This window comes from Lithobates pipiens, unplaced genomic scaffold (assembly GCF_037356315.1).
Source record: "Lithobates pipiens isolate NorthernLeopardFrog02 unplaced genomic scaffold, aLitPip1_a1.2 Scaffold_13, whole genome shotgun sequence".
Classification (NCBI taxonomy): domain Eukaryota; kingdom Metazoa; phylum Chordata; class Amphibia; order Anura; family Ranidae; genus Lithobates; species Lithobates pipiens.
The window spans coordinates 537,015,723-537,039,870 of NW_027507718.1; the positions used below are offsets into that span (position 1 = coordinate 537,015,723).

The 24,148-nt window shown below is 49.6% G+C and overlaps 1 protein-coding gene across 1 annotated transcript in view; it reads left to right on the top strand.

The window, feature by feature from the left end:
- Positions 1-23,586, top strand: part of ARHGEF39 (Rho guanine nucleotide exchange factor 39) — a gene marked incomplete in the record, with an annotated part of 172,684 nt that extends 149,098 nt beyond the window's left edge. Inside the window, 2 exon segments of the mRNA XM_077478238.1 lie at positions 9,549-9,605; positions 23,191-23,586. Of these exon segments, the coding sequence (XP_077334364.1) occupies positions 9,549-9,605; positions 23,191-23,263 (130 nt within the window).
- Positions 23,587-24,148: the final 562 nt, after the last annotated feature.

Sequence of the window (24,148 nt, forward strand, 5' to 3'; positions counted from 1 at the left end):
TATTAATATTTTTTTTATTTATGTATACAATTGTTTTGAGCTATATTTGATGCACTTTGTAGTATAATATTTAGTGGTGTAACAGTCGCTTGGTTTAGCGCCACGTGTTTCGATTATTTATAATCGGAACCAATACACAGAAGTCTCGATACTTGGTCCTCCACAAGGATAAGGCGGTGCTGCGTCCGCAGCCTTCGTTTCTTCCAAAGGTTGTTTTTCGGCTTTTCATCTAAAAGAGGACATTGTGCTTCCGTCCTTCTGTCCTCGGCTGTCACACCCCAAAGAGGTGGCTTTGCATTCCGTGGACGTGGTCCGGGCTCTGCGGGGTGTATCTGTCTGCTACGGCTCCTTTTTTTCGGAGGTCGGACTCGTCGTTTGTATCGGTGGCTGGTCCGAAGAAGGGCCTGGTGGTCTCGTCGGCCACCATTTTTCAGACAGATCGTGGTTCAGGCTTATGCCATATGGGGACGGGCACCTCCCTTTCCTGTCACGGCACATTCCACCAGGGCAATTGGTGCCTCTTGGGTTTTTCCGACATCGAGTGTCCGCTTCTCAGGTGTGTAAGGCGGCGACCTGGTCGTCCGTTCACACTTTCACAAAATTTTACAAGGTTGACGTGAGCGCATCTTCGGATGCTTGCTTTTGGCCGCAGTGTTTTGCAGGTGGCTGTTTAACCACTTCAGCCCCGGACCAATAAACACCTTAAGGACCAGAGGTCTTTTTCCAATTTCGCACTGCGCTGCTTTAACTGGTAATTGCGCGGTCATGCAATATTGCACCCAAACGAAATTTGCGTCCTTTTCTTCCCACAAATAGAGCTTTCTTTTGATGGTATTTGATTGCCTCTGCGTTTTTTTTTTTTTTGCGATATAAATGGAAAAAGAGCGAAAATTTTGAAAAAAAAAGATATTTTCTTCTTTTTGTTATAAGAAAAATCGAATAAACTAAATTTTAGTCATACATTGAGGGCAACATTTATTCAGCCACATGTCCTTAGTAAAAAAAATGTCAATAAGCGAATATTTTTTGGTTTGCGCAAAAGTTATAGCGTCTACAAACTAGAGGACATTTTCTGGAATTTACACAGCTTTTAATTTATGACTGCCTATCTCATTTCTTGAGGTGCTAAAATGGCAGGGCAGTACAAAACCCCCCCAAATGACCCCATTTTGGAAAGTAGACACCCCAAGGAAATTGCTGATGGGTATGTTGAGCCCATTGAATATTTATTTTTTTTGTCCTAAGGGATTGAATAATGACAAAAAAAAATATTTTTACAAAAAGTTGTCACTAAATGATATATTGCTCACACATGCCATGGTTATATGTGGAATTGCACCCCAAAATATATTCCGCTACTTCTCCCGAGTATGGGGATACCACATGTGTGGGACTTTTTGGGAGTCTAGTCGCGCACGGCACCCCGAAATCCAATCACCACCTTCAGGATTTCTAAGGGTGCAAATTTTTGATTTAACTCCTCACTACCTATCACAGTTTCGAAGGCCATAAAATGCCAAAATAGCACAAACCCCCCCCCCCCCCAAAATGACCCCATTTTGGAAAGTAGACACCCCAAGCTATTTACTGAGAGGCATGTTGAGTCCATGGAATATTTTATATTTTGCCACAAGTTGCAGGAATATTACAAACTTTTTTTTTTTTGCACAAAGTTGTCACTAAATGATATATTGCTCACACATGCTATGGGCATATGTGAAATGACACCCCAAAATACATTCTGCTGCTTCTCCTGAGTACGGGGATACCACATGTGGGGGACTTTTTGGGAGCCTAGCCGCGTACGGGACCCCGAAATCCAAGCACTGCCTTCCGGATTTCTAAGGGCATACATTTTTTATTTTACTCCTCACTACCTATCACAGTTTTGAAGGTCTTAAAATGCCAAGATGGCACAAAACCCCCCCAAATGACCCCATTTTGGAAAGTAGACACCCCAAGCTATTTGCTGAGGGCCATGTTGAGACCATTGAATATTTTTTTTTTTTGTCCCAAGGGATTGAATAATGACAAAAAATAAAATAAAAATTTTTTTTTTACAAAAAGTTGTCACTAAATGATATATTGCTCACACATGCCATGGTTATATGTGAAATTGCATCCCAAAATATATTCTGCTGCTTCTCCTGAGTACGGGGATACCACATGTGTGGGACTTTTTGGGAGTCTAGTCGCGCACGGCACCCCGAAAACCAATCACCACCTTCAGGATTTCTAAGGGTGCAAATTTTTGATTTCACTCCTCACTACCTATCACAGTTTCGAAGGCCATAAAATGCCAAAATAGCACAAAACCCCCCCAAATGACCCCATTTTGGAAAGTAGACACCCCAAGCTATTTACTGAGAGGCATGTTGAGTCCATGGAATATTTTATATTTTGCCAAAAGTTGCGGGAATATTACAAACTTTTTTTTTTTGCACAAAGTTGTCACTAAATGATATATTGCTCACACATGCTATGGGCATAAGTCAAATTACACCCCAAAATAAATTCTGCTGCTTCTCCCGAGTACGGGGATACCACATGTGGGGGACTTTTTGGGAGCCTAGCCACGTACGGGACCCCGAAAACCAAGCACTGCCTTCCGGATTTAAATATAAAATGCTACCAAAAAACCTGTTAGCGATGGCAGGGATCAGGCCTGACTCTGCGATCGCTGCAGTTATGTGTTTAGTGTTTTGTAAGTGACAGTGATCGATCGATACTGCACTTGGGTGGGCTGGGCAGAGGGGCAAAACGCAGGTGCCAGCAGGTATCTGGGCTGATCCCGCTAACAATGCGTTTTTTTGGAACCCTGAACTGCTGGGGACGCTAGTATAGATCTGATCAGATCAGATATTGATCTGTTCAGATTCTATACCACTACGGGAGGTGTATGCTTTGTGCGTGGGTGTTAGCGGTACTGGCACTAACCTAGTGCTGCCTGGGGCGACGCCGACCCTGACCCTAAAACCTAATTGATATCACCCGCCGGGTGATCAGGGGGTTAAACCTTTATTGGGTAATAAATGGTGGGTGCCCTGATGCTATAAAAAACAAACTAACCAGAGTCACCCGTAACACTTATACGGTGATCAGTGGTGAAAGGGTTAACTAGGGGCAATCAGGGGGTTCAAATTTTTATTAGGTAGTATATGGGGGTCCCTGGCGCTATATAAAAACCTGACGGGGAACCTAAATAACTAACTGGCTAACCAGCGTCACCAGTGACACTTATACTGTGATCGCTGGTGAAAGGGTTAACTAGGGGCAATCAGGATGTTAAAACCATTATTGGGTAGTATATTGGGGTACCTAGCGATATAAAAACCTGGCGGTGAACCTAAAAAAATAACTAGCTACCTAGCGACAGTAGCGACACTGATGCAGCGATCAGAAAAATGATCGCTTAGTGACACTGGCAAAAGGGTGTGAAAGGGTTAACTAGGGGCAATCAGGATGTTAAAACCATTATTGGGTAGTATATCGGGGTACCTAGCGCTATAAAAACCTGGCGGTGAACCTAAAAAAATAACTAGCTACCTAGCGACAGTAGCGACACTGATGCAGCGATCAGAAAAATGATCGCTTAGTGACACTGGCAAAAGGGGGTGAAAGGGTTAACTAGGGGCAATCAGGATGTTAAAACCATTATTGGGTAGTATATCGGGGTACCTAGCGATATAAAAACCTGGCGGGGAACCTAAAAAAATAACTAGCTACCTAGCGACAGTAGCAACACTAATGCAGCGATCAGAAAAATGATCGCTTAGTGACAGTGGCAAAAGGGGGTGAAAGGGTTAACTAGGGGCAATCAGGATGTTAAAACCATTATTGGGTAGTATATCGGGGTACCTAGCGCTATAAAAACCTGGCGGTGAACCTAAAAAAATAACTAGCTACCTAGCGACAGTAGCGACACTGATGCAGCGATCAGAAAAATAATCGCTTAGTGACAGTGGCAAAAGGGGGTGAAAGGGTTAACTAGGGGCAATCAGGATGTTAAAACCATTATTGGGTAGTATATCGGGGTACCTAGCGATATAAAAACCTGGCGGTGAACCTAAAAAAATAACTAGCTACCTAGCGACACTACTGCAGCGATCAGAAAAATTATCGCTTAGTGACACTGGCAAAAGGGGGTGAAAGGGTTAACTCTAGGGGCAATCAGGGGGTTAAATCTTTATTGGGGGGTGGTGGGGGCTACCCTGGACCTAACACTAACTACCCTGACAGTTTTTACTTTTACAACTGACACTGAATGCAGTGATCAGTAAAGAAATGATCAATGCAATCAGTGACACTGTGACTGGGGGGGATCGGGGGGGGTTTGTGTACCTGTGTGTACCTAAATGTCAGTGTAGTGTTGGTGCACACTTACTATTAGTCTTCTCCTCGCGGTCCGGTCAAAAAGACCGCCCCGAGGAGAATGACATCACTTCCTCCTTCTGTGTAAACAATACACAGTGGGAGGAAGTTCGTCATTGGCCAGGAGCGATCCAGAGGGGGTGGCCGAAAACCAACGGCCATCCCCTCATCACGGATCGCTGCTGGAGGGAAACGGACCGCCGTATCCAGCGGGAGGGGGTCCGATCGGACCCCCCACCCGCTGGAAGGCAGGCACATAGATCTACGTGATTGTGCCTGCCTGTGCCATTCTGATCACGTATAATGGCAATACGGCGGTCCTTAAGTGGTTAAGGTGGCATCTCCTCCATTGAGGAGCTCTGGGTGTTATGGGTGGAGTTATTCTCTTACTGTTCCCACTCCTCATTTCTATGACACTGCATGGGGACGTCCCTAAGGTCAAGATAAAGATGCTGTGTCCATCAATGACTCCTCCGCTATCTTCTGCTAGCCCTTTTACTAGCGGTGTCCGTCAATGACTCCTCCGCTATCTTCTGCTAGCCCTTTTACTAGCGGTGTCCATCAATGACTCCTCCGCTATCTTCTGCTAGCCCTTTTTACTAGCGGTGTCCGTCAATGACTCCTCCGCTATCTTCTGCTAGCCCTTTTACTAGCGGTGTCCATCAATGACTCCTCCGCTATCTTCTGCTAGCCCTTTTACTAGCGGTGTCCGTCAATGACTCCTCCGCTATCTTCTGCTAGCCCTTTTACTAGCGGTGTCCATCAATGACTCCTCCGCTATCTTCTGCTAGCCCTTTTTACTAGCGGTGTCCGTCAATGACTCCTCCACTATCTTCTGCTAGCCCTTTTACTAGCGGTGTCCATCAATGACTCCTCCGCTATCTTCTGCTAGCCCTTTTACTAGCAGTGTCCGTCAATGACTCCTCCACTATCTTCTGCTAGCCCTTTTACTAGCGGTGTCCATCAATGACTCCTCTAGAGGTCGACCGATATGGGTTTTTCTCTGGCCGATGCCGATATTTAGAAATCATGGCGGCCGATAGCCGACATATGATGTCGATTTTTTTGGGCCGTTTTTCAGGCGCTTTTGGGCTAAAAATAGCGCCTGTAAAGTGCCTGCAAAATGGCTCCCCTGCAGTCTGTGTGGAAGCCCCGAGTGCTTTCACACTGAGGCGATGCGCTGGCAGGATCTTAAAAAAAAAAGTCCTGCAAGCAGCACGTTTGGAGTGGTGTATACCCCTCCTCCACCACTCCTGCCCAATGATATGAATGGGCACCACTGCCGAAGCGCATGCAATGCGATTTGGCAGCGGTGCTTCATGGGCGCATTTAACCTCTTCCTTGGCCGCTAGCTGGGTTATATGTGCCCCACTAGCAGCCAAATAGCACCACTAAAATGATGGTAAAGAGCCGCTAAAACTTGCGTTTTACCATCAACGCCTCCCCGCTCCAGTGTGAAAGCAGTCTTCATAAGTGATACAGAAAATTTCTTACATTTAAACATTTATTAAACAAAACAAACCTCCAATCAGTTTACTTGTATGTATGATTTAGATAAAAAAAAAAAAAAACTATATATTAAATAAAAACGGGTAGTCAAAACTTTTGGACGAAAAAAAAAAAGGGCTAACTTTACTGTTTTTATTTTATTTTTATTTTTTAAATAGTGTATTTTTCTCCCAAAAAATGCATTTGAAAGACCTCTGTGCAAATGCCGTGTGACATAAAATATTGCAACAACCGCTATTTTATTCCCTAGGATCTCTGCTAAAAAATATATATATACTTTTTGGGGGTCTAAGTGATTTTCTGGCAGAAAATACAGGATTTTTACTTGTAAGCAACAAGTGTCAGAAAAGATTTAGTCTTTAAATGGTTAAACTGAGAACTTCTACACACAGAGATGATTTCATTCATTCAGAAGTGTAAACATTGTATCATTTTGTTCTTTTCTTGGCAGCCCAGAGAGGAGGAAAGACGTTTCTATGACAACTCAGGCAACTTACACTGACTTCTGTTACAGAAGTCATTTCAAAGTCCCGCTGTAGTTCTAAATCGGCTTTCTATGAGCACAATCGGCCGATGCCGATTATTTAAAAAACGGCAAATATCGGCCGGCCGATATATCGGTCGACCTCTAGACTCCTCCGCTATCTTCTGCTAGCCCTTTTACTAGCGGTGTCCGTCAATGACTCCTCCGCTATCTTCTGCTAGCCCTTTTACTAGCGGTGTCCATCAATGACTCCTCCGCTATCTTCTGCTAGCCCTTTTACTAGCGGTGTCCATCAATGACTCCTCCGCTATCTTCTGCTAGCCCTTTTACTAGCGGTTTCCATCAATGACTCCTCCGCTATCTTCTGCTAGCCCTTTTACTAGCAGTTTCCATCAATGACTCCTCCACTATCTTCTACTAGCGGTGTCCATCAATGACTCCTCCGCTATCTTCTGCTAGCCCTTTTAACTAGCGGTGTCCATCAATGACTCCTCCGCTATCTTCTGCTAGCCGTTTTACTAGCGGTGTCCATCAATGACTCCTCTGCTATCTTCTGCTAGCCCTTTTACTAGCGGTGTCCGTCAATGACTCCTCTATCTTCTGCTAGCCCTTTTACTAGCGGTATCCATCAATGACTCCTCCGCTATCTTCTGCTAGCCCTTTTACTAGCGGTGTCCATCAATGACTCCTCCGCTATCTTCTGCTAGCCCTTTTACTAGCGGTGTCCATCAATGACTCCTCCGCTATCTTCTGCTAGCCCTTTTACTAGCGGTGTCCATCAATGACTCCTCCGCTATCTTCTGCTAGCCCTTTTACTAGCAGAGGAGCTAGTCCGGCGGAGCCCGCACATGGGCGGATTGTCTGGCGGACTCTGGTCCGCCGGACCAAGTCCGATCATGTGTACACAGCATTAATGGATTTGACAAGTAATCGTTCAAGCTTATGGCTTAAAGAAGTAGTTTCTACTCTCTCAAATGGAAGCATGCGCCTCTAGGGCTGTTAGGGCTTCGTGGGCGGGGCATCACCAGGCCTCCATGGCTCAGATCTGCAAGGCCGCAACCTGGTCTTCAGTCCCCACACATTCATCGGATTCTATCAGGTGGATGTAAGAAGACATGAGGATATCTGCTGTAGTCTAAACAATTTACCCCCACACAGGCGCCGACATCATGCGGTTCCCTGGCATCGGCGGCCCCGCGGCACTACAGCGTCCTGCCCACCGCATGCATGATCGGTGTTTACCGTTTTACTAAAACGAATGCTTCCCTACACTAGTGCTGATTGACATCTAGATCGTGCGATCGATAGTTACGTTCCCTAGCAACGGGCCGGTCCCTATAATGACTCGGGATCCACAATACCGAATTTCATGTGACAAGATACAGGTCATGTCAGCGGTTTCTTCTGTTCGCCCCTGATTTACATATGTCTGTGTGTTGGATTCGTTATGCTAAACTATTATTAGGCTCATTTTTTTTGTCTTTTTTGGCGGGATTTGTGACGTCATCTGGGGGGGAGGAGCTTTGGTTTTTCTTTATTATCTGATTGGTTGATGGTTATTTAAATTCTCTTCACTGGTATTTCACATTTAAGGCATGCCTGACGAAGGGGTCCTACGTGACTCCGAAACGTTGCACCTTTTTGTGTTCGTGCAATAAACAAAACCGTTTGGACGCCACCTTGTGCGGCCCCTTCATGTGCTACACAGAAGATGGCGCATGTCCTACACAGAAGTTGGCGCCATGTCCTACACAGAAGATGGCGCCATGTCCTACACAGAAGATGGCGCCATGTCCTACTCAGAAGATGGCGCCATGTCCTACTCAGAAGATGGCGCCATGTCCTACACAGAAGATGGCGCATGTCCTACTCAGAAGATGGCGCATGTCCTACACAGAAGTTGGCGCCATGTCCTACACAGAAGATGGCGCCATGTCCTACTCAGAAGATGGCGCCATGTCCTACTCAGAAGATGGCGCCATGTCCTACACAGAAGATGGCGCATGTCCTACTCAGAAGATGGCGCCATGTCCTACACAGAAGATGGCGCATGTCCTACACAGAAGATGGCGCCATGTCCTACACAGAAGATGGCGCCATGTCCTACTCAGAAGATGGCGCCATGTCCTACACAGAAGATGGCGCCATGTCCTAAACAGAAGATGGCGCCATGTCCTACACAGAAGATGGCGCCATGTCCTACACAGAAGATGGCGCCATGTCCTACACAGAAGATGGCGCCATGTCCTACACAGAAGATGGCGCCATGTCCTACTCAGAAGATGGCGCCATGTCCTACACAGAAGATGGCGCATGTCCTACACAGAAGATGGCGCCATGTCCTAAACAGAAGATGGCGCCATGTCCTACACAGAAGATGGCGCCATGTCATACACAGAAGATGGCGCCATGTCATACACAGAAGATGGCGCCATGTCCTAAACAGAAGATGGCGCCATGTCCTACACAGAAGATGGTGCCATGTCCTACACAGAAGATGGCGCCATGTCCTACACAGAAGATGGCGCCATGTCCTACACAGAAGATGGCGCCATGTCCTACACAGAAGATGGCGCCATGTCCTACACAGAAGATGGCGCCATGTCCTACACAGAAGGTGGCGCCATGTCCTACACAGAAGGTGGCGCCATGTCCTACACAGAAGATGGCGCCATGTCCTACACAGAAGATGGCGCCATGTCCTACACAGAAGATGGCGCCATGTCCTACACAGAAGGTGGCGCCATGTCCTACACAGAAGGTGGCGCCATGTCCTACACAGAAGATGGCGCCATGTCATACACAGACGCCATGTCCTACACAGAAGATGGCACCATGTCATACACAGCCCCCACTGTTATCTTTGTTGGGATTGTTGAGGAATGGGTTGGGGTCTGCTCCGTACCCGGGGAATATGTGATGGATGTTCTGTTATCACCATATTGCTGGAGCCTTTATATATCTGCCCAACCAATGCCCATTTATTAGCTGTTTGCTTCCTGCACCGTTAGGCTCATCGTGGCCTTTGCACACAGGTCACTGAACCTGGCTGTGACTGGCGGCCACCATAGACTTGTATTATCCTGATCTCTCTGGAAGATTGTTTAGACTGATAAAGTTTTGTATAATGAAATAGTTTATTAGTGTAATGATGTGAGTTCCCTCTACAGGTCAACGTACTGAGAGAAGATTCTGGAAATCCAGAAGAAGCATCATGGAAGCGAATGAGAGTCACTGAGCCGTATGTACATTCCTCCAAAAACATGGCCCCTCCCCCACAAGGGCAGCTACATTTATCATGGCCCCTCCCCCACAAGGGCAGCTACATTTATCAGGGCCCCTCCCCCACAAGGGCAGCTACATTCATCATGGCCCCTCCCCCGCAAGGGCAGCTACATTTATCAGGGCCCTTCCCCCACAAGGGCAGCTACATTTATCAGGGCCCCTCCCCCACAAGGGCAGCTACATTTATCAGGGCCCTTCCCCCACAAGGGCAGCTACATTTATCATGGCCCCTCCCCCGCAAGGGCAGCTACATTCATCATGGCCCCTCCCCCACAAGGGCAGCTACATTTATCAGGGCCCTTCCCCCACAAGGGCAGCTACATTTATCAGGGCCCTTCCCCCACAAGGGCAGCTACATTTATCAGGGCCCCTCCCCCACAAGGGCAGCTACATTTATCAGGGCCCTTCCCCCACAAGGGCAGCTACATTTATCAGGGCCCTTCCCCCACAAGGGCAGCTACATTTATCAGGGCCCCTCCCCCACAAGGGCAGCTACATTTATCATGGCCCTTCCCCCACAAGGGCAGCTACATTTATCAGGGCCCCTCCCCCACAAGGGCAGCTACATTTATCAGGGCCCCTCCCCCACAAGGTCAGCTACATTTATCAGGGCCCCTCCCCCACAAGGGCAGCTACATTTATCATGGCCCTTCCCCCACAAGGGCAGCTACATTTATCAGGGCCCCTCCCCCACAAGGGCAGCTACATTTATCAGGGTCCCTCCCCCACAAGGTCAGCTACATTTATCAGGACCCCTCCCCCACAAGGGCAGCTACATTTATCAGGGCCCCTCCCCCACAAGGTCAGCTACATTTATCTGGGCCCCTCCCCCACAAGGTCAGCTACATTTATCAGGACCCCTCCCCCACAAGGGCAGCTACATTTATCAGGGCCCCTCCCCCACAAGGTCAGCCAGATTGAGGGTCGGAGACACCACATCTTCTGCTTTTGCTAACTGTTGGGGGGTAGGGTGACCACCTCCTCTCCTAGACTGCTGAATTGCTGCTGAGGAGATGAGCCGACTGCTCCATCTCCTATCCACATCCAGCTCCTGGAATGACATTCCAGATACACGGATCCTTGCTGGGAAGGGAAGATCGTGTCCTCTGATCCCGGGTCATCGTACTGCCACCGGGGAGATGAGCTGGTTGCTCCATCTCTTGGACTTCCTTCTCTTCTGAGTCCCTGTACTGCTGCTGGGGAAATGTCTCTCCGAGGCCGCCTCCCTGCCTCCCAAACTTCTGCTGCTGCCGGGGAGACGAGGCATTTGCTCCATTTCCCAGATCCCCATCCCTCTCCTGGACGGACGCTTTCCTCCACCCGAGCTCCTCCTGTGCACAAACAGGTTTCTCAAGGTCAGTCGGCACTTCCTGCATTGGCCATAAGAGCTCCACATCCATAGCTGGAGAGGGGCAGAGCACGTTGGCACTCTGCCCCACCGCTGACACTTCAGGACTGTCGGCTGGTACTTCTGCATAGTCCCAGGAAAAGGGAGCCCAGCCCTGGCACTGAGCAGAGTCTTAGCAGCTGTCTGTAGGCGATGTCCAGCTCCCATTCCTGATTGGCCAGAAACTCCAAATCTTCTGAGACATTCACCATCCGGTCTCTGTACTCCAAGATTTCCTCCAAACGCCACTCCAGATCATTCCCAAAGTCAGGATCCTCAGACAGCCTCCCGTACGGCCGCCATAGCCAAAGCCTTCTGTCAGGCTGTCATCTGCTGTCCATGGGCTACATACCAGCGGAGGTCTCTGTACCTCTCCTCCTCTTCCATGGTGGCCGGTATCTGTACCTCTCCTCCTCTTCCATGGTGGCCGGTATCTGTACCTCTCCTCCTCTTCCATGGTGGCCGGTATCTGTACCTCTCCTCCTCTTCCATGGTGGCCGGTATCTGTACCTCTCCTCCTCTTCCATGGTGGCCGGTATCTGTACCTCTCCTCCTCTTCCATGGTGGCCGGTATCTGTACCTCTCCTCCTCTTCCATGGTGGCCGGTATCTGTACCTCTCCTCCTCCTCCATGGTGGCCGGTATCTGTACCTCTCCTCCTCTTCCATGGTGGCCGGTATCTGTACCTCTCCTCCTCTTCCATGGTGGCCGGTATCTGTACCTCTCCTCCTCTTCCATGGTGGCCGGTATCTGTACCTCTCCTCCTCCTCCATGGTGGCCGGTATCTGTACCTCTCCTCCTCCTCCATGGTGGCCGGTATCTGTACCTCTCCTCCTCTTCCATGGTGGCCGGTATCTGTACCTCTCCTCCTCCTCCATGGTGGCCGGTATCTGTACCTCTCCTCCTCCTCTTCCATGGTGGCCGGTATCTGTACCTCTCCTCCTCTTCCATGGTGGACGGTATCTGTACCTCTCCTCCTCTTCCATGGTGGCCGGTATCTGTACCTCTCCTCCTCTTCCATGGTGGCCGGTATCTGTACCTCTCCTCCTCCTCCATGGTGGCCGGTATCTGTACCTCTCCTCCTCCATGGTGGCCGGTATCTGTACCTCTCCTCCTCTTCCATGGTGGCCGGTATCTGTACCTCTCCTCCTCTTCCATGGTGGCCGGTATCTGTACCTCTCCTCCTCTTCCATGGTGGCCGGTATCTGTACCTCTCCTCCTCCTCCATGGTGGCCGGTATCTGTACCTCTCCTCCTCCATGGTGGCCGGTATCTGTACCTCTCCTCCTCTTCCATGGTGGACGGTATCTGTACCTCTCCTCCTCTTCCATGGTGGCCGGTATCTGTACCTCTCCTCCTCCTCCATGGTGGCCGGTATCTGTACCTCTCCTCCTCCATGGTGGCCGGTATCTGTACCTCTCCTCCTCTTCCATGGTGGCCGGTATCTGTACCTCTCCTCCTCTTCCATGGTGGCCGGTATCTGTACCTCTCCTCCTCTTCCATGGTGGCCGGTATCTGTACCTCTCCTCCTCTTCCATGGTGGCCGGTATCTGTACCTCTCCTCCTCTTCCATGGTGGCCGGTATCTGTACCTCTCCTCCTCTTCCATGGTGGCCGGTATCTGTACCTCTCCTCCTCTTCCATGGTGGCCGGTATCTGTACCTCTCCTCCTCCTCCATGGTGGGTGGTATCTGTACCTCTCCTCCTCTTCCATGGTGGCCGGTATCTGTACCTCTCCTCCTCTTCCATGGTGGATGGTCTCTGTACCTCTCCTCCTCTTCCATGGTGGCCGGTATCTGTACCTCTCCTCCTCTTCCATGGTGGCCGGTATCTGTACCTCTCCTCCTCCTCCATGGTGGGTGGTATCTGTACCTCTCCTCCTCCTCCATGGTGGCCGGTATCTGTACCTCTCCTCCTCTTCCATGGTGGCCGGTATCTGTACCTCTCCTCCTCCTCCATGGTGGCCGGTATCTGTACCTCTCCTCCTCCTCCATGGTGGCCGGTATCTGTACCTCTCCTCCTCTTCCATGGTGGGTGGTATCTGTACCTCTCCTCCTCTTCCATGGTGGCCGGTATCTGTACCTCTCCTCCTCTTCCATGGTGGCCGGTATCTGTACCTCTCCTCCTCCTCCATGGTGGATGGTATCTGTACCTCTCCTCCTCTCCCATGGTGGCCGGTATCTGTACCTCTCCTCCTCCTCCATGGTGGCCGGTATCTGTACCTCTCCTCCTCTTCCATGGTGGCCGGTATCTGTACCTCTCCTCCTCCTCCATGGTGGCCGGTATCTGTACCTCTCCTCCTCTTCCATGGTGGACGGTATCTGTACCTCTCCTCCTCTTCCATGGTGGCCGGTATCTGTACCTCTCCTCCTCCTCCATGGTGGCCGGTATCTGTACCTCTCCTCCTCTTCCATGGTGGCCGGTATCTGTACCTCTCCTCCTCTTCCATGGTGGGTGGTATCTGTACCTCTCCTCCTCTTCCATGGTGGCCGGTATCTGTACCTCTCCTCCTCTTCCATGGTGGCCGGTATCTGTACCTCTCCTCCTCTTCCATGGTGGCCGGTATCTGTACCTCTCCTCCTCCTCCATGGTGGCCGGTATCTGTACCTCTCCTCCTCCTCCATGGTGGCCGGTATCTGTACCTCTCCTCCTCTTCCATGGTGGCCGGTATCTGTACCTCTCCTCCTCCTCTTCCATGGTGGCCGGTATCTGTACCTCTCCTCCTCTTCCATGGTGGACGGTATCTGTACCTCTCCTCCTCTTCCATGGTGGCCGGTATCTGTATCTCTCCTCCTCCTCCATGGTGGCCGGTATCTGTACCTCTCCTCCTCCTCCATGGTGGCCGGTATCTGTACCTCTCCTCCTCTTCCATGGTGGCCGGTATCTGTACCTCTCCTCCTCTTCCATGGTGGCCGGTATCTGTACCTCTCCTCCTCTTCCATGGTGGATGGTCTCTGTACCTCTCCTCCTCTTCCATGGTGGCCGGTATCTGTACCTCTCCTCCTCTTCCATGGTGGCCGGTATCTGTACCTCTCCTCCTCCTCCATGGTGGGTGGTATCTGTACCTCTCCTCCTCCTCCATGGTGGCCGGTATCTGTACCTCTCCTCCTCTTCCATGGTGGCCGGTATCTGTACCTCTCCTCCTCCTCCATGGTGGCCGGTATCTGTACCTCTCCTCCTCTTCCATGGTGGCCGGTATCTGTACCTCTCCTCCTCTTCCATGGTGGGTGGTATCTGTACCTCTCCTCCTCTTCCATGGTGGCCGGTATCTGTACCTCTCCTCCTCTTCCATGGTGGCCGGTATCTGTACCTCTCCTCCTCCTCCATGGTGGATGGTATCTGTACCTCTCCTCCTCTCCCATGGTGGCCGGTATCTGTACCTCTCCTCCTCCTCCATGGTGGCCGGTATCTGTACCTCTCCTCCTCTTCCATGGTGGCCGGTATCTGTACCTCTCCTCCTCTTCCATGGTGGCCGGTATCTGTACCTCTCCTCCTCCTCCATGGTGGCCGGTATCTGTACCTTTCCTCTTCCATGGTGGCCGGTATCTGTACCTCTCTTCCTCCTCCATGGTGGCCGGTATCTGTACCTCTCCTCCTCTTCCATGGTGGCCGGTATCTGTACCTCTCCTCCTCTTCCATGGTGGCCGGTATCTGTACCTCTCCTCCTCTTCCATGGTGGCCGGTATCTGTACCTCTCCTCCTCTTCCATGGTGGCCGGTATCTGTACCTCTCCTCCTCCTCCATGGTGGCCGGTATCTGTACCTCTCCTCCTCTTCCATGGTGGCCGGTATCTGTACCTCTCCTCCGCTTCCATGGTGGCCGGTATCTGTACCTCTCCTCCTCCTCCATGGTGACCGGTATCTGTACCTCTCCTCCTCTTCCATGGTGGCCGGTATCTGTACCTTTCCTCCTCTTCCATGGTGGCCGATATCTGTACCTCTCCTCCTCCTCCATGGTGGCCGGTATCTGTACCTCTCCTCCTCTTCCATGGTGGCCGGTATCTGTACCTCTCCTCCTCTTCCATGGTGGCCGGTATCTGTACCTTTCCTCTTCCATGGTGGCCGGTATCTGTACCTCTCCTCCTCCTCCATGGTGGCCGGTATCTGTACCTCTCCTCCTCTTCCATGGTGGCCGGTATCTGTACCTCTCCTCCTCTTCCATGGTGGCCGGTATCTGTACCTCTCCTCCTCCTCCATGGTGGCCGGTATCTGTACCTTTCCTCTTCCATGGTGGCCGGTATCTGTACCTCTCCTCCTCCTCCATGGTGGCCGGTATCTGTACCTCTCCTCCTCTTCCATGGTGGCCGGTATCTGTACCTCTCCTCCTCTTCCATGGTGGCCGGTATCTGTACCTCTCCTCCTCCTCCATGGTGGCCGGTATCTGTACCTCTCCTCCTCTTCCATGGTGGCCGGTATCTGTACCTCTCCTCCTCCTCCATGGTGGCCGGTATCTGTACCTCTCCTCCTCTTCCATGGTGGCCGGTATCTGTACCTCTCCTCCTCTTCCATGGTGGCCGGTATCTGTACCTCTCCTCCTCTTCCATGATGGCCGGTATCTGTACCTCTCCTCCTCTCCTGCTATCTGGACCTTGGATCCAGGTGGAGGTTTGGACGTACCAGACCGCTTGCCACCAAATGTGATGGATCCACTTGGCACCACACTTGGATGCTTCTGCCGGACAGCGCCTCCTGCCCACCAAACCTTTCCAGCAGACCGAGAGCCAATACCAGACCTGCTACCCCAAACATCGTACACAAATAAGATGTGAGGTAGAACCAAAGGAATGATCGGTCACAACATGAACAATAAAACCGAATATTACTCAAAAAATCACAAAACTGATCCTATCAGGATTGGCAGACAGACATAAAAATAGGTGACACAATGGGAATTCACACCTAGGAGGCACACAATGGGAGAAAGACCGATTACTCAGAAAAGTCGGCATCGGTTGGTTTGAGCCGATTATAACCTTATGCTTTGAGTCGAGGAGGGGGTTGATATTGGACAATGGTCAGGGATTATCGGGGATGGTCAGGGTTGATATTAGCCAATGGTCAGGGATTATCGGGGATGGTCAGGAATTATTTGGGGATGGTAAGTGTTGATATTGGCCAATGGTCAAGGTTGATATTGGCCAATGGTCAGAGTTGATATTGGCCAATGGTCAGGGTTTATCGGTGAATGGTCAGGGTTGATATTGGCCAATGGTCAGGGTTTATCGGGGATGGTCAGGGTTGATATTGGCCAATGGTCAAGGTTGATATTGGCCAATGGTCAGGGTTTATCTGGGAATGGTCAGGGTTGATATTGGCAAATGTTTGGGGATTATCGGGGATGGTCAGGGTTGATATTGGCCAATGGTCGGGAATGGTTAGGGTTTATCTGGGAATGGTCAGGGTTGATATTAGCCAATGGTCAGGGATTATCGGGGATGATCAGGAATTATTTGGGGATGGTAAGTGTTGACATTGGCCAATGGTCAAGGTTGATATTGGCCAATGGTCAGGGATTATCGGGGATGGTCAGGGTTGATATTGGCCAATGGTCAGGGTTTATCGGGGAATGGTCAGGGTTGATATTGGCCAATGTTTGGGGATTATTGGGGATGGTCAACGTTTATCGGGGAATGGTCAGGGTTGATATTGGCCAATGGTCGGGATTATCGGGGGGTGGTCGGGGTTGATATTGGCCGATGGTCGGGATTATCGGGGATGGTCACAGTTTATCGGGGAATGGTCAGGGTTGATATTGGCCAATGGTCGGGGATGGTTAGGGTTTATCTGGGAATGGTCAGGGTTGATATTAGACAATGGTCGGGGATTATTGGGGATGGTCAGCGTTTATCGGGGAATGGTCAGGGTTGATATTAGCCAATGGTCAGGGATTATCGGGGATGATCAGGAATTATTTGGGGATGGTAAGTGTTGATATTGGCCAATGGTCAAGGTTGATATTGGCCAATGGTCAGGGATTATCGGGGATGGTCAGGGTTGATATTGGCCAATGGTCAGGGATTATCGGGGATGGTCAGGGTTGATATTGGCCAATGGTCAGGGTTTATCGGGGAATGGTCAGGGTTGATATTGGCCAATGTTTGGGGATTATTGGAGATGGTCAACGTTTATCGGGGAATGGTCAGGGTTGATATTGGCCAATGTTTGGGGATTATCGGGGATGGTCAGGGTTGATATTGGCCAATGGTCAGGGATTATCGGGGATGGTCAGGGTTGATATTGGCCAATGGTCAAGGTTGATATTGGCCAATGGTCAGGGTTTATCGGGGAATGGTCAGGGTTGATATTGGCCAATGTTTGGGGATTATCTGGGATGGTTAGGGTTTATCATGGAATGGTCGGGGTTGATATTAGACAGAAGTCAGGGTTTATCGGGGGATGGTCGGGGTTCATATTGGCCAATGGTCAAGGTTGATATTGGCCAATGGTCAGGGATTATCGAGGACTGGTCAGGGTTGATATTGGCCAATGTTTGGGGATTATGGGCGATGGTCAGGGTTGATATTGGCCAATGGTCGGGGATAGTTAGGGTTTATCATGGAATGGTCGGGATTGATATTAGACAGAAGTCAGGGTTTATCGGGGGATGGTCGGGGTTCATATTGGCCAATGGTCAAGGTTGATATTAGCCAATGGTCAGGGTTTATCTGGGAATGGTCAGGGTTGATATTGGCAAATGTTTGGGGATTATCGGGGATGGTCAGGGTTGATATTGGCCAATGGTCGGGGATGGTTAGGGTTTATCTGGGAATGGTCAGGGTTGATATTAGACAATGGTCGGGGATTATTGGGGATGGTCAGGAATTATTTGGGGATGGTAAGTGTTGATATTGGCCAATGGTCAAGGTTGATATTGGCCAATGGTCAGGGATTATCGGGGATGGTCAGGGTTGATATTGGCCAATGGTCAGGGATTATCGGGGATGGTCAGGGTTGATATTGGCCAATGGTCAGGGTTTATCGGGGAATGGTCAGGGTTGATATTGGCCAATGTTTGGGGATTATTGGAGATGGTCAACGTTTATCGGGGAATGGTCAGGGTTGATATTGGCCAATGTTTGGGGATTATTGGAGATGGTCAACGTTTATCGGGGAATGGTCAGGGTTGATATTGGCCAATGGTCGGGATTATCGGGGGGTGGTCGAGGTTGATATTGGCCGATGGTCGGGATTATCGGGGATGGTCACAGTTTATCGGGGAATGGTCAGGGTTGATATTGGCCAATGGTTGGGGATGGTTAGGGTTTATCATAGAATGGTCAGGGTTGATATTAGACAATGGTCAGGGATTATCGGGGACTGGTCAGGGTTGATATTGGCCAATGTTTGGGGATTATTGGGGATGGTCAACGTTTATCAGGGAATGGTCAGGGTTGATATTGGCCAATGGTCGGGGATGGTTAGGGTTTATCTGGGAATGGTCAGGGTTGATATTAGACAATGGTCGGGGATTATTGGGGATGGTCAGCGTTTATCGGGGAATAGTCAGGGTTGATATTAGCCAATGGTCAGGGATTATCGGGGATGATCAGGAATTATTTGGGGATGGTAAGTGTTGATATTGGCCAATGGTCAAGGTTGATATTGGCCAATGGTCAGGGATTATCGGGGATGGTCAGGGTTGATATTGGCCAATGGTCAGGGATTATCGGGGATGGTCAGGGTTGATATTGGCCAATGGTCAGGGTTTATCGGGGAATGGTCGGGGTTGATATTGGCCAATGTTTGGGGATTATCTGGGATGGTTAGGGTTTATCATGGAATGGTCGGGGTTGATATTAGACAGAAGTCAGGGTTTATCGGGGGATGGTCGGGGTTCATATTGGCCAATGGTCAAGGTTGATATTGGCCAATGGTCAGGGATTATCGAGGACTGGTCAGGGTTGATATTGGCCAATGTTTGGGGATTATGGGCGATGGTCAGGGTTGATATTGGCCAATGGTCGGGGATAGTTAGGGTTTATCATGGAATGGTCGGGATTGATATTAGACAGAAGTCAGGGTTTATCGGGGGATGGTCGGGGTTCATATTGGCCAATGGTCAAGGTTGATATTAGCCAATGGTCAGGGTTTATCTGGGAATGGTCAGGGTTGATATTAGACAATGGTCAGGGATTATCGGGGACTGGTCAAGGTTGATATTGGCCAATGGTCAGGGTTGATATTGGCCAATGGTCAGGGATTATCGGGGATGGTCAGGGTTGATATTGGCCAATGGTCAAGGTTGATATTGGCCAATGGTCAAGGTTTATCAGGGGAATGGTCAGGGTTGATATTGGCCAATGTTTGGGGATTATTGGGGATGGTCAACGTTTATCGGGGATGGTCAGGGTTGATATTGGCCAATGGTCAGGGATTATCGGGGATGATCAGGAATTATTTGGGGATGGTAAGTGTTGATATTGGCCAATGGTCAAGGTTGATATTGGCCAATGGTCAGGGATTATCGGGGATGGTCAGGGTTGATATTGGCCAATGGTCAGGGATTATCGGGGATGGTCAGGGTTGATATTGGCCAATGGTCAGGGTTTATCGGGGAATGGTCAGGGTTGATATTGGCCAATGTTTGGGGATTATTGGAGATGGTCAACGTTTATCGGGGAATGGTCAGGGTTGATATTGGCCAATGTTTGGGGATTATCGGGGATGGTCAGGGTTGATATTGGCCAATGGTCAGGGATTATCGGGGATGGTCAGGGTTGATATTGGCCAATGGTCAAGGTTGATATTGGCCAATGGTCAGGGTTTATCGGGGAATGGTCAGGGTTGATATTGGCCAATGTTTGGGGATTATCTGGGATGGTTAGGGTTTATCATGGAATGGTCGGGGTTGATATTAGACAGAAGTCAGGGTTTATCGGGGGATGGTCGGGGTTCATATTGGCCAATGGTCAAGGTTGATATTGGCCAATGGTCAGGGATTATCGAGGACTGGTCAGGGTTGATATTGGCCAATGTTTGGGGATTATGGGCGATGGTCAGGGTTGATATTGGCCAATGGTCGGGGATAGTTAGGGTTTATCATGGAATGGTCGGGATTGATATTAGACAGAAGTCAGGGTTTATCGGGGGATGGTCGGGGTTCATATTGGCCAATGGTCAAGGTTGATATTAGCCAATGGTCAGGGTTTATCTGGGAATGGTCAGGGTTGATATTGGCAAATGTTTGGGGATTATCGGGGATGGTCAGGGTTGATATTGGCCAATGGTCGGGGATGGTTAGGGTTTATCTGGGAATGGTCAGGGTTGATATTAGACAATGGTCGGGGATTATTGGGGATGGTCAGGAATTATTTGGGGATGGTAAGTGTTGATATTGGCCAATGGTCAAGGTTGATATTGGCCAATGGTCAGGGATTATCGGGGATGGTCAGGGTTGATATTGGCCAATGGTCAGGGATTATCGGGGATGGTCAGGGTTGATATTGGCCAATGGTCAGGGTTTATCGGGGAATGGTCAGGGTTGATATTGGCCAATGTTTGGGGATTATTGGAGATGGTCAACGTTTATCGGGGAATGGTCAGGGTTGATATTGGCCAATGTTTGGGGATTATTGGAGATGGTCAACGTTTATCGGGGAATGGTCAGGGTTGATATTGGCCAATGGTCGGGATTATCGGGGGGTGGTCGAGGTTGATATTGGCCGATGGTCGGGATTATCGGGGATGGTCACAGTTTATCGGGGAATGGTCAGGGTTGATATTGGCCAATGGTTGGGGATGGTTAGGGTTTATCATAGAATGGTCAGGGTTGATATTAGACAATGGTCAGGGATTATCGGGGACTGGTCAGGGTTGATATTGGCCAATGTTTGGGGATTATTGGGGATGGTCAACGTTTATCAGGGAATGGTCAGGGTTGATATTGGCCAATGGTCGGGGATGGTTAGGGTTTATCTGGGAATGGTCAGGGTTGATATTAGACAATGGTCGGGGATTATTGGGGATGGTCAGCGTTTATCGGGGAATGGTCAGGGTTGATATTAGCCAATGGTCAGGGATTATCGGGGATGATCAGGAATTATTTGGGGATGGTAAGTGTTGATATTGGCCAATGGTCAAGGTTGATATTGGCCAATGGTCAGGGATTATCGGGGATGGTCAGGGTTGATATTGGCCAATGGTCAGGGATTATCGGGGATGGTCAGGGTTGATATTGGCCAATGGTCAGGGTTTATCGGGGAATGGTCGGGGTTGATATTGGCCAATGTTTGGGGATTATCTGGGATGGTTAGGGTTTATCATGGAATGGTCGGGGTTGATATTAGACAGAAGTCAGGGTTTATCGGGGGATGGTCGGGGTTCATATTGGCCAATGGTCAAGGTTGATATTGGCCAATGGTCAGGGATTATCGAGGACTGGTCAGGGTTGATATTGGCCAATGTTTGGGGATTATGGGCGATGGTCAGGGTTGATATTGGCCAATGGTCGGGGATAGTTAGGGTTTATCATGGAATGGTCGGGATTGATATTAGACAGAAGTCAGGGTTTATCGGGGGATGGTCGGGGTTCATATTGGCCAATGGTCAAGGTTGATATTAGCCAATGGTCAGGGTTTATCTGGGAATGGTCAGGGTTGATATTAGACAATGGTCAGGGATTATCGGGGACTGGTCAAGGTTGATATTGGCCAATGGTCAGGGTTGATATTGGCCAATGGTCAGGGATTATCGGGGATGGTCAGGGTTGATATTGGCCAATGGTCAAGGTTGATATTGGCCAATGGTCAAGGTTTATCAGGGGAATGGTCAGGGTTGATATTGGCCAATGTTTGGGGATTATTGGGGATGGTCAACGTTTATCGGGGATGGTCAGGGTTGATATTGGCCAATGGTCGGGGATGGTTAGGGTTTATCATGGAATGGTCGGGGTTGATATTAGACAGAAGTCAGGGTTTATCGGGGGATGGTCGGGGTTCATATTGGCCAATGGTCAAGGTTGATATTAGCCAATGGTCAGGGTTTATCTGGGAATGGTCAGGGTTGATATTGGCAAATGTTTGGGGATTATCGGGGATGGTCAGGGTTGATATTGGCCAATGGTCGGGGATGGTTAGGGTTTATCTGGGAATGGTCAGGGTTGATATTAGACAATGGTCGGGGATTATTGGGGATGGTCAGCGTTTATCGGGGAATGGTCAGGGTTGATATTAGCCAATGGTCAGGGATTATCGGGGATGATCAGGAATTATTTGGGGATGGTAAGTGTTGATATTGGCCAATGGTCAAGGTTGATATTGGTCAATGGTCAGGGATTATCGGGGATGGTCAGGGTTGATATTGGCCAATGGTCAAGGTTGATATTGGCCAATGGTCAGGGTTTATCGGGGAATGGTCAGGGTTGATATTGGCCAATGTTTGGGGATTATTGGAGATGGTCAACGTTTATCGGGGAATGGTCAGGGTTGATATTGGCCAATGGTCGGGATTATCGGGGGGTGGTCGGGGTTGATATTGGCCGATGGTCGGGATTATCAGGGATGGTCACAGTTTATCGGGGAATGGTCAGGGTTGATATTGGCCAATGGTCGGGGATGGTTAGGGTTTATCATGGAATGGTCAGGGTTGATATTGGCCAATGGTCAGGGATTATCGGGGACTGGTCAGGGTTGATATTGGCCAATGGTCAGGGATTATCGGGGGATGGTCGGGGTTCATATTGGCCAATGGTCAGGGATTATCGGGGACTGGTCAGGGTTGATATTGGCCAATGTTTGGGGATTATTGGGGATGGTCAACGTTTATCAGGGAATGGTCAGGGTTGATATTGGCCAATGGTCGGGGATAGTTAGGGTTTATCATGGAATGGTCGGGGTTGATATTAGACAATGGTCAGGGTTTATCGGGGGATGGTCGGGGTTGATATTGGCCAATGTTTGGGGATTATCGGGGATGGTCAGGGTTGATATTGGCCAATGGTCGGGGATGGTTAGGGTTTATCATGGAATGGTCAGGGTTGATATTAGACAGAAGTCAGGGTTTATCGGGGGATGGTCGGGGTTCATATTGGCTGATGGTTGGGGTGGCTCACAGGTAGAGATCTGCCCTTTATTTGATTTGGCCATAGTTCACCTTGGTTGGGGCTCCCAATGAAAATGTCTCTTTCATGAGTTCTGATTGACTTTTTTTTTTCTTTTTAGTGTTGAAGAAAAGTCGGAACAGCCGCAATCACAGGTGGATGATGAAGCGGGGTGGAGATGTGTCGTTCTATGACCTGTCTTCATAGCAATGTTGGGTGGAGGAGGGGTTCGCCGTATTCTCCTCCACAGGGAAGATCTGGGCAGGAGGCAGATATCTGGACTGTGGGGAGCCCTGCCTGCCCTTTCCCCGGGGGGCTGTTACTCTGTATATAATACTTTTCTCTGACTGGACGCTGGGTGTATATAAATGGCGGGCGCGGGGTGTATATAAATGGCGGGGTGTATATAGTACTGATGGCGGCCCTGCATGGCTATAGTCACCTTGTGGTGGACAACGTATGGTCTTCTCGGATGACGGAGGAAATATACAAAATATTGTAATAAAATTGTCGGACATTTCAGTGTCACTTTGTCTTCTCTGAGCGGCGAGTGGGTTATATTCCCGGCCTATAGACCCCCATAGACTTCCCTGAGGAACACCGACTCCCCCTACTGGTGAAGAACTTGTGTGTCCCCACCGGGGTCATTCGGCCAGTTCTGATCAGTCGCTGGGAATGGCATTACACACCGGCTACAAGTGCTCAGAAAGAAGCATGTCGGAGAGGCAGAGAAAAGCTCCGAGGATCACTTTATAAACTGATAAAAGTTTCATAAAAAAAGTGTGAGTGTGACCGCCGGCAGTACGCTCTGTGCTCTACAATGCCAGCTCCTTCTCCGACGCGTTTCTCCTGTGCACAGGTGTAATGTGTATATATGTTAGGAGGACTGATGGGGACACCAGATGTAAGGAGGACTGATGGGGACACCAGATGTAAGGAGGACTGATGGGGACACCAGATGTTAGGAGGACTGATGGGGACACCAGATGTTAGGAGGACTGATGGAGACACCAGGTTTTAGGAGGACTGATGGGGACACCAGGTTTTAGGAGGACTGATGGGGACACCAGATGTTAGGA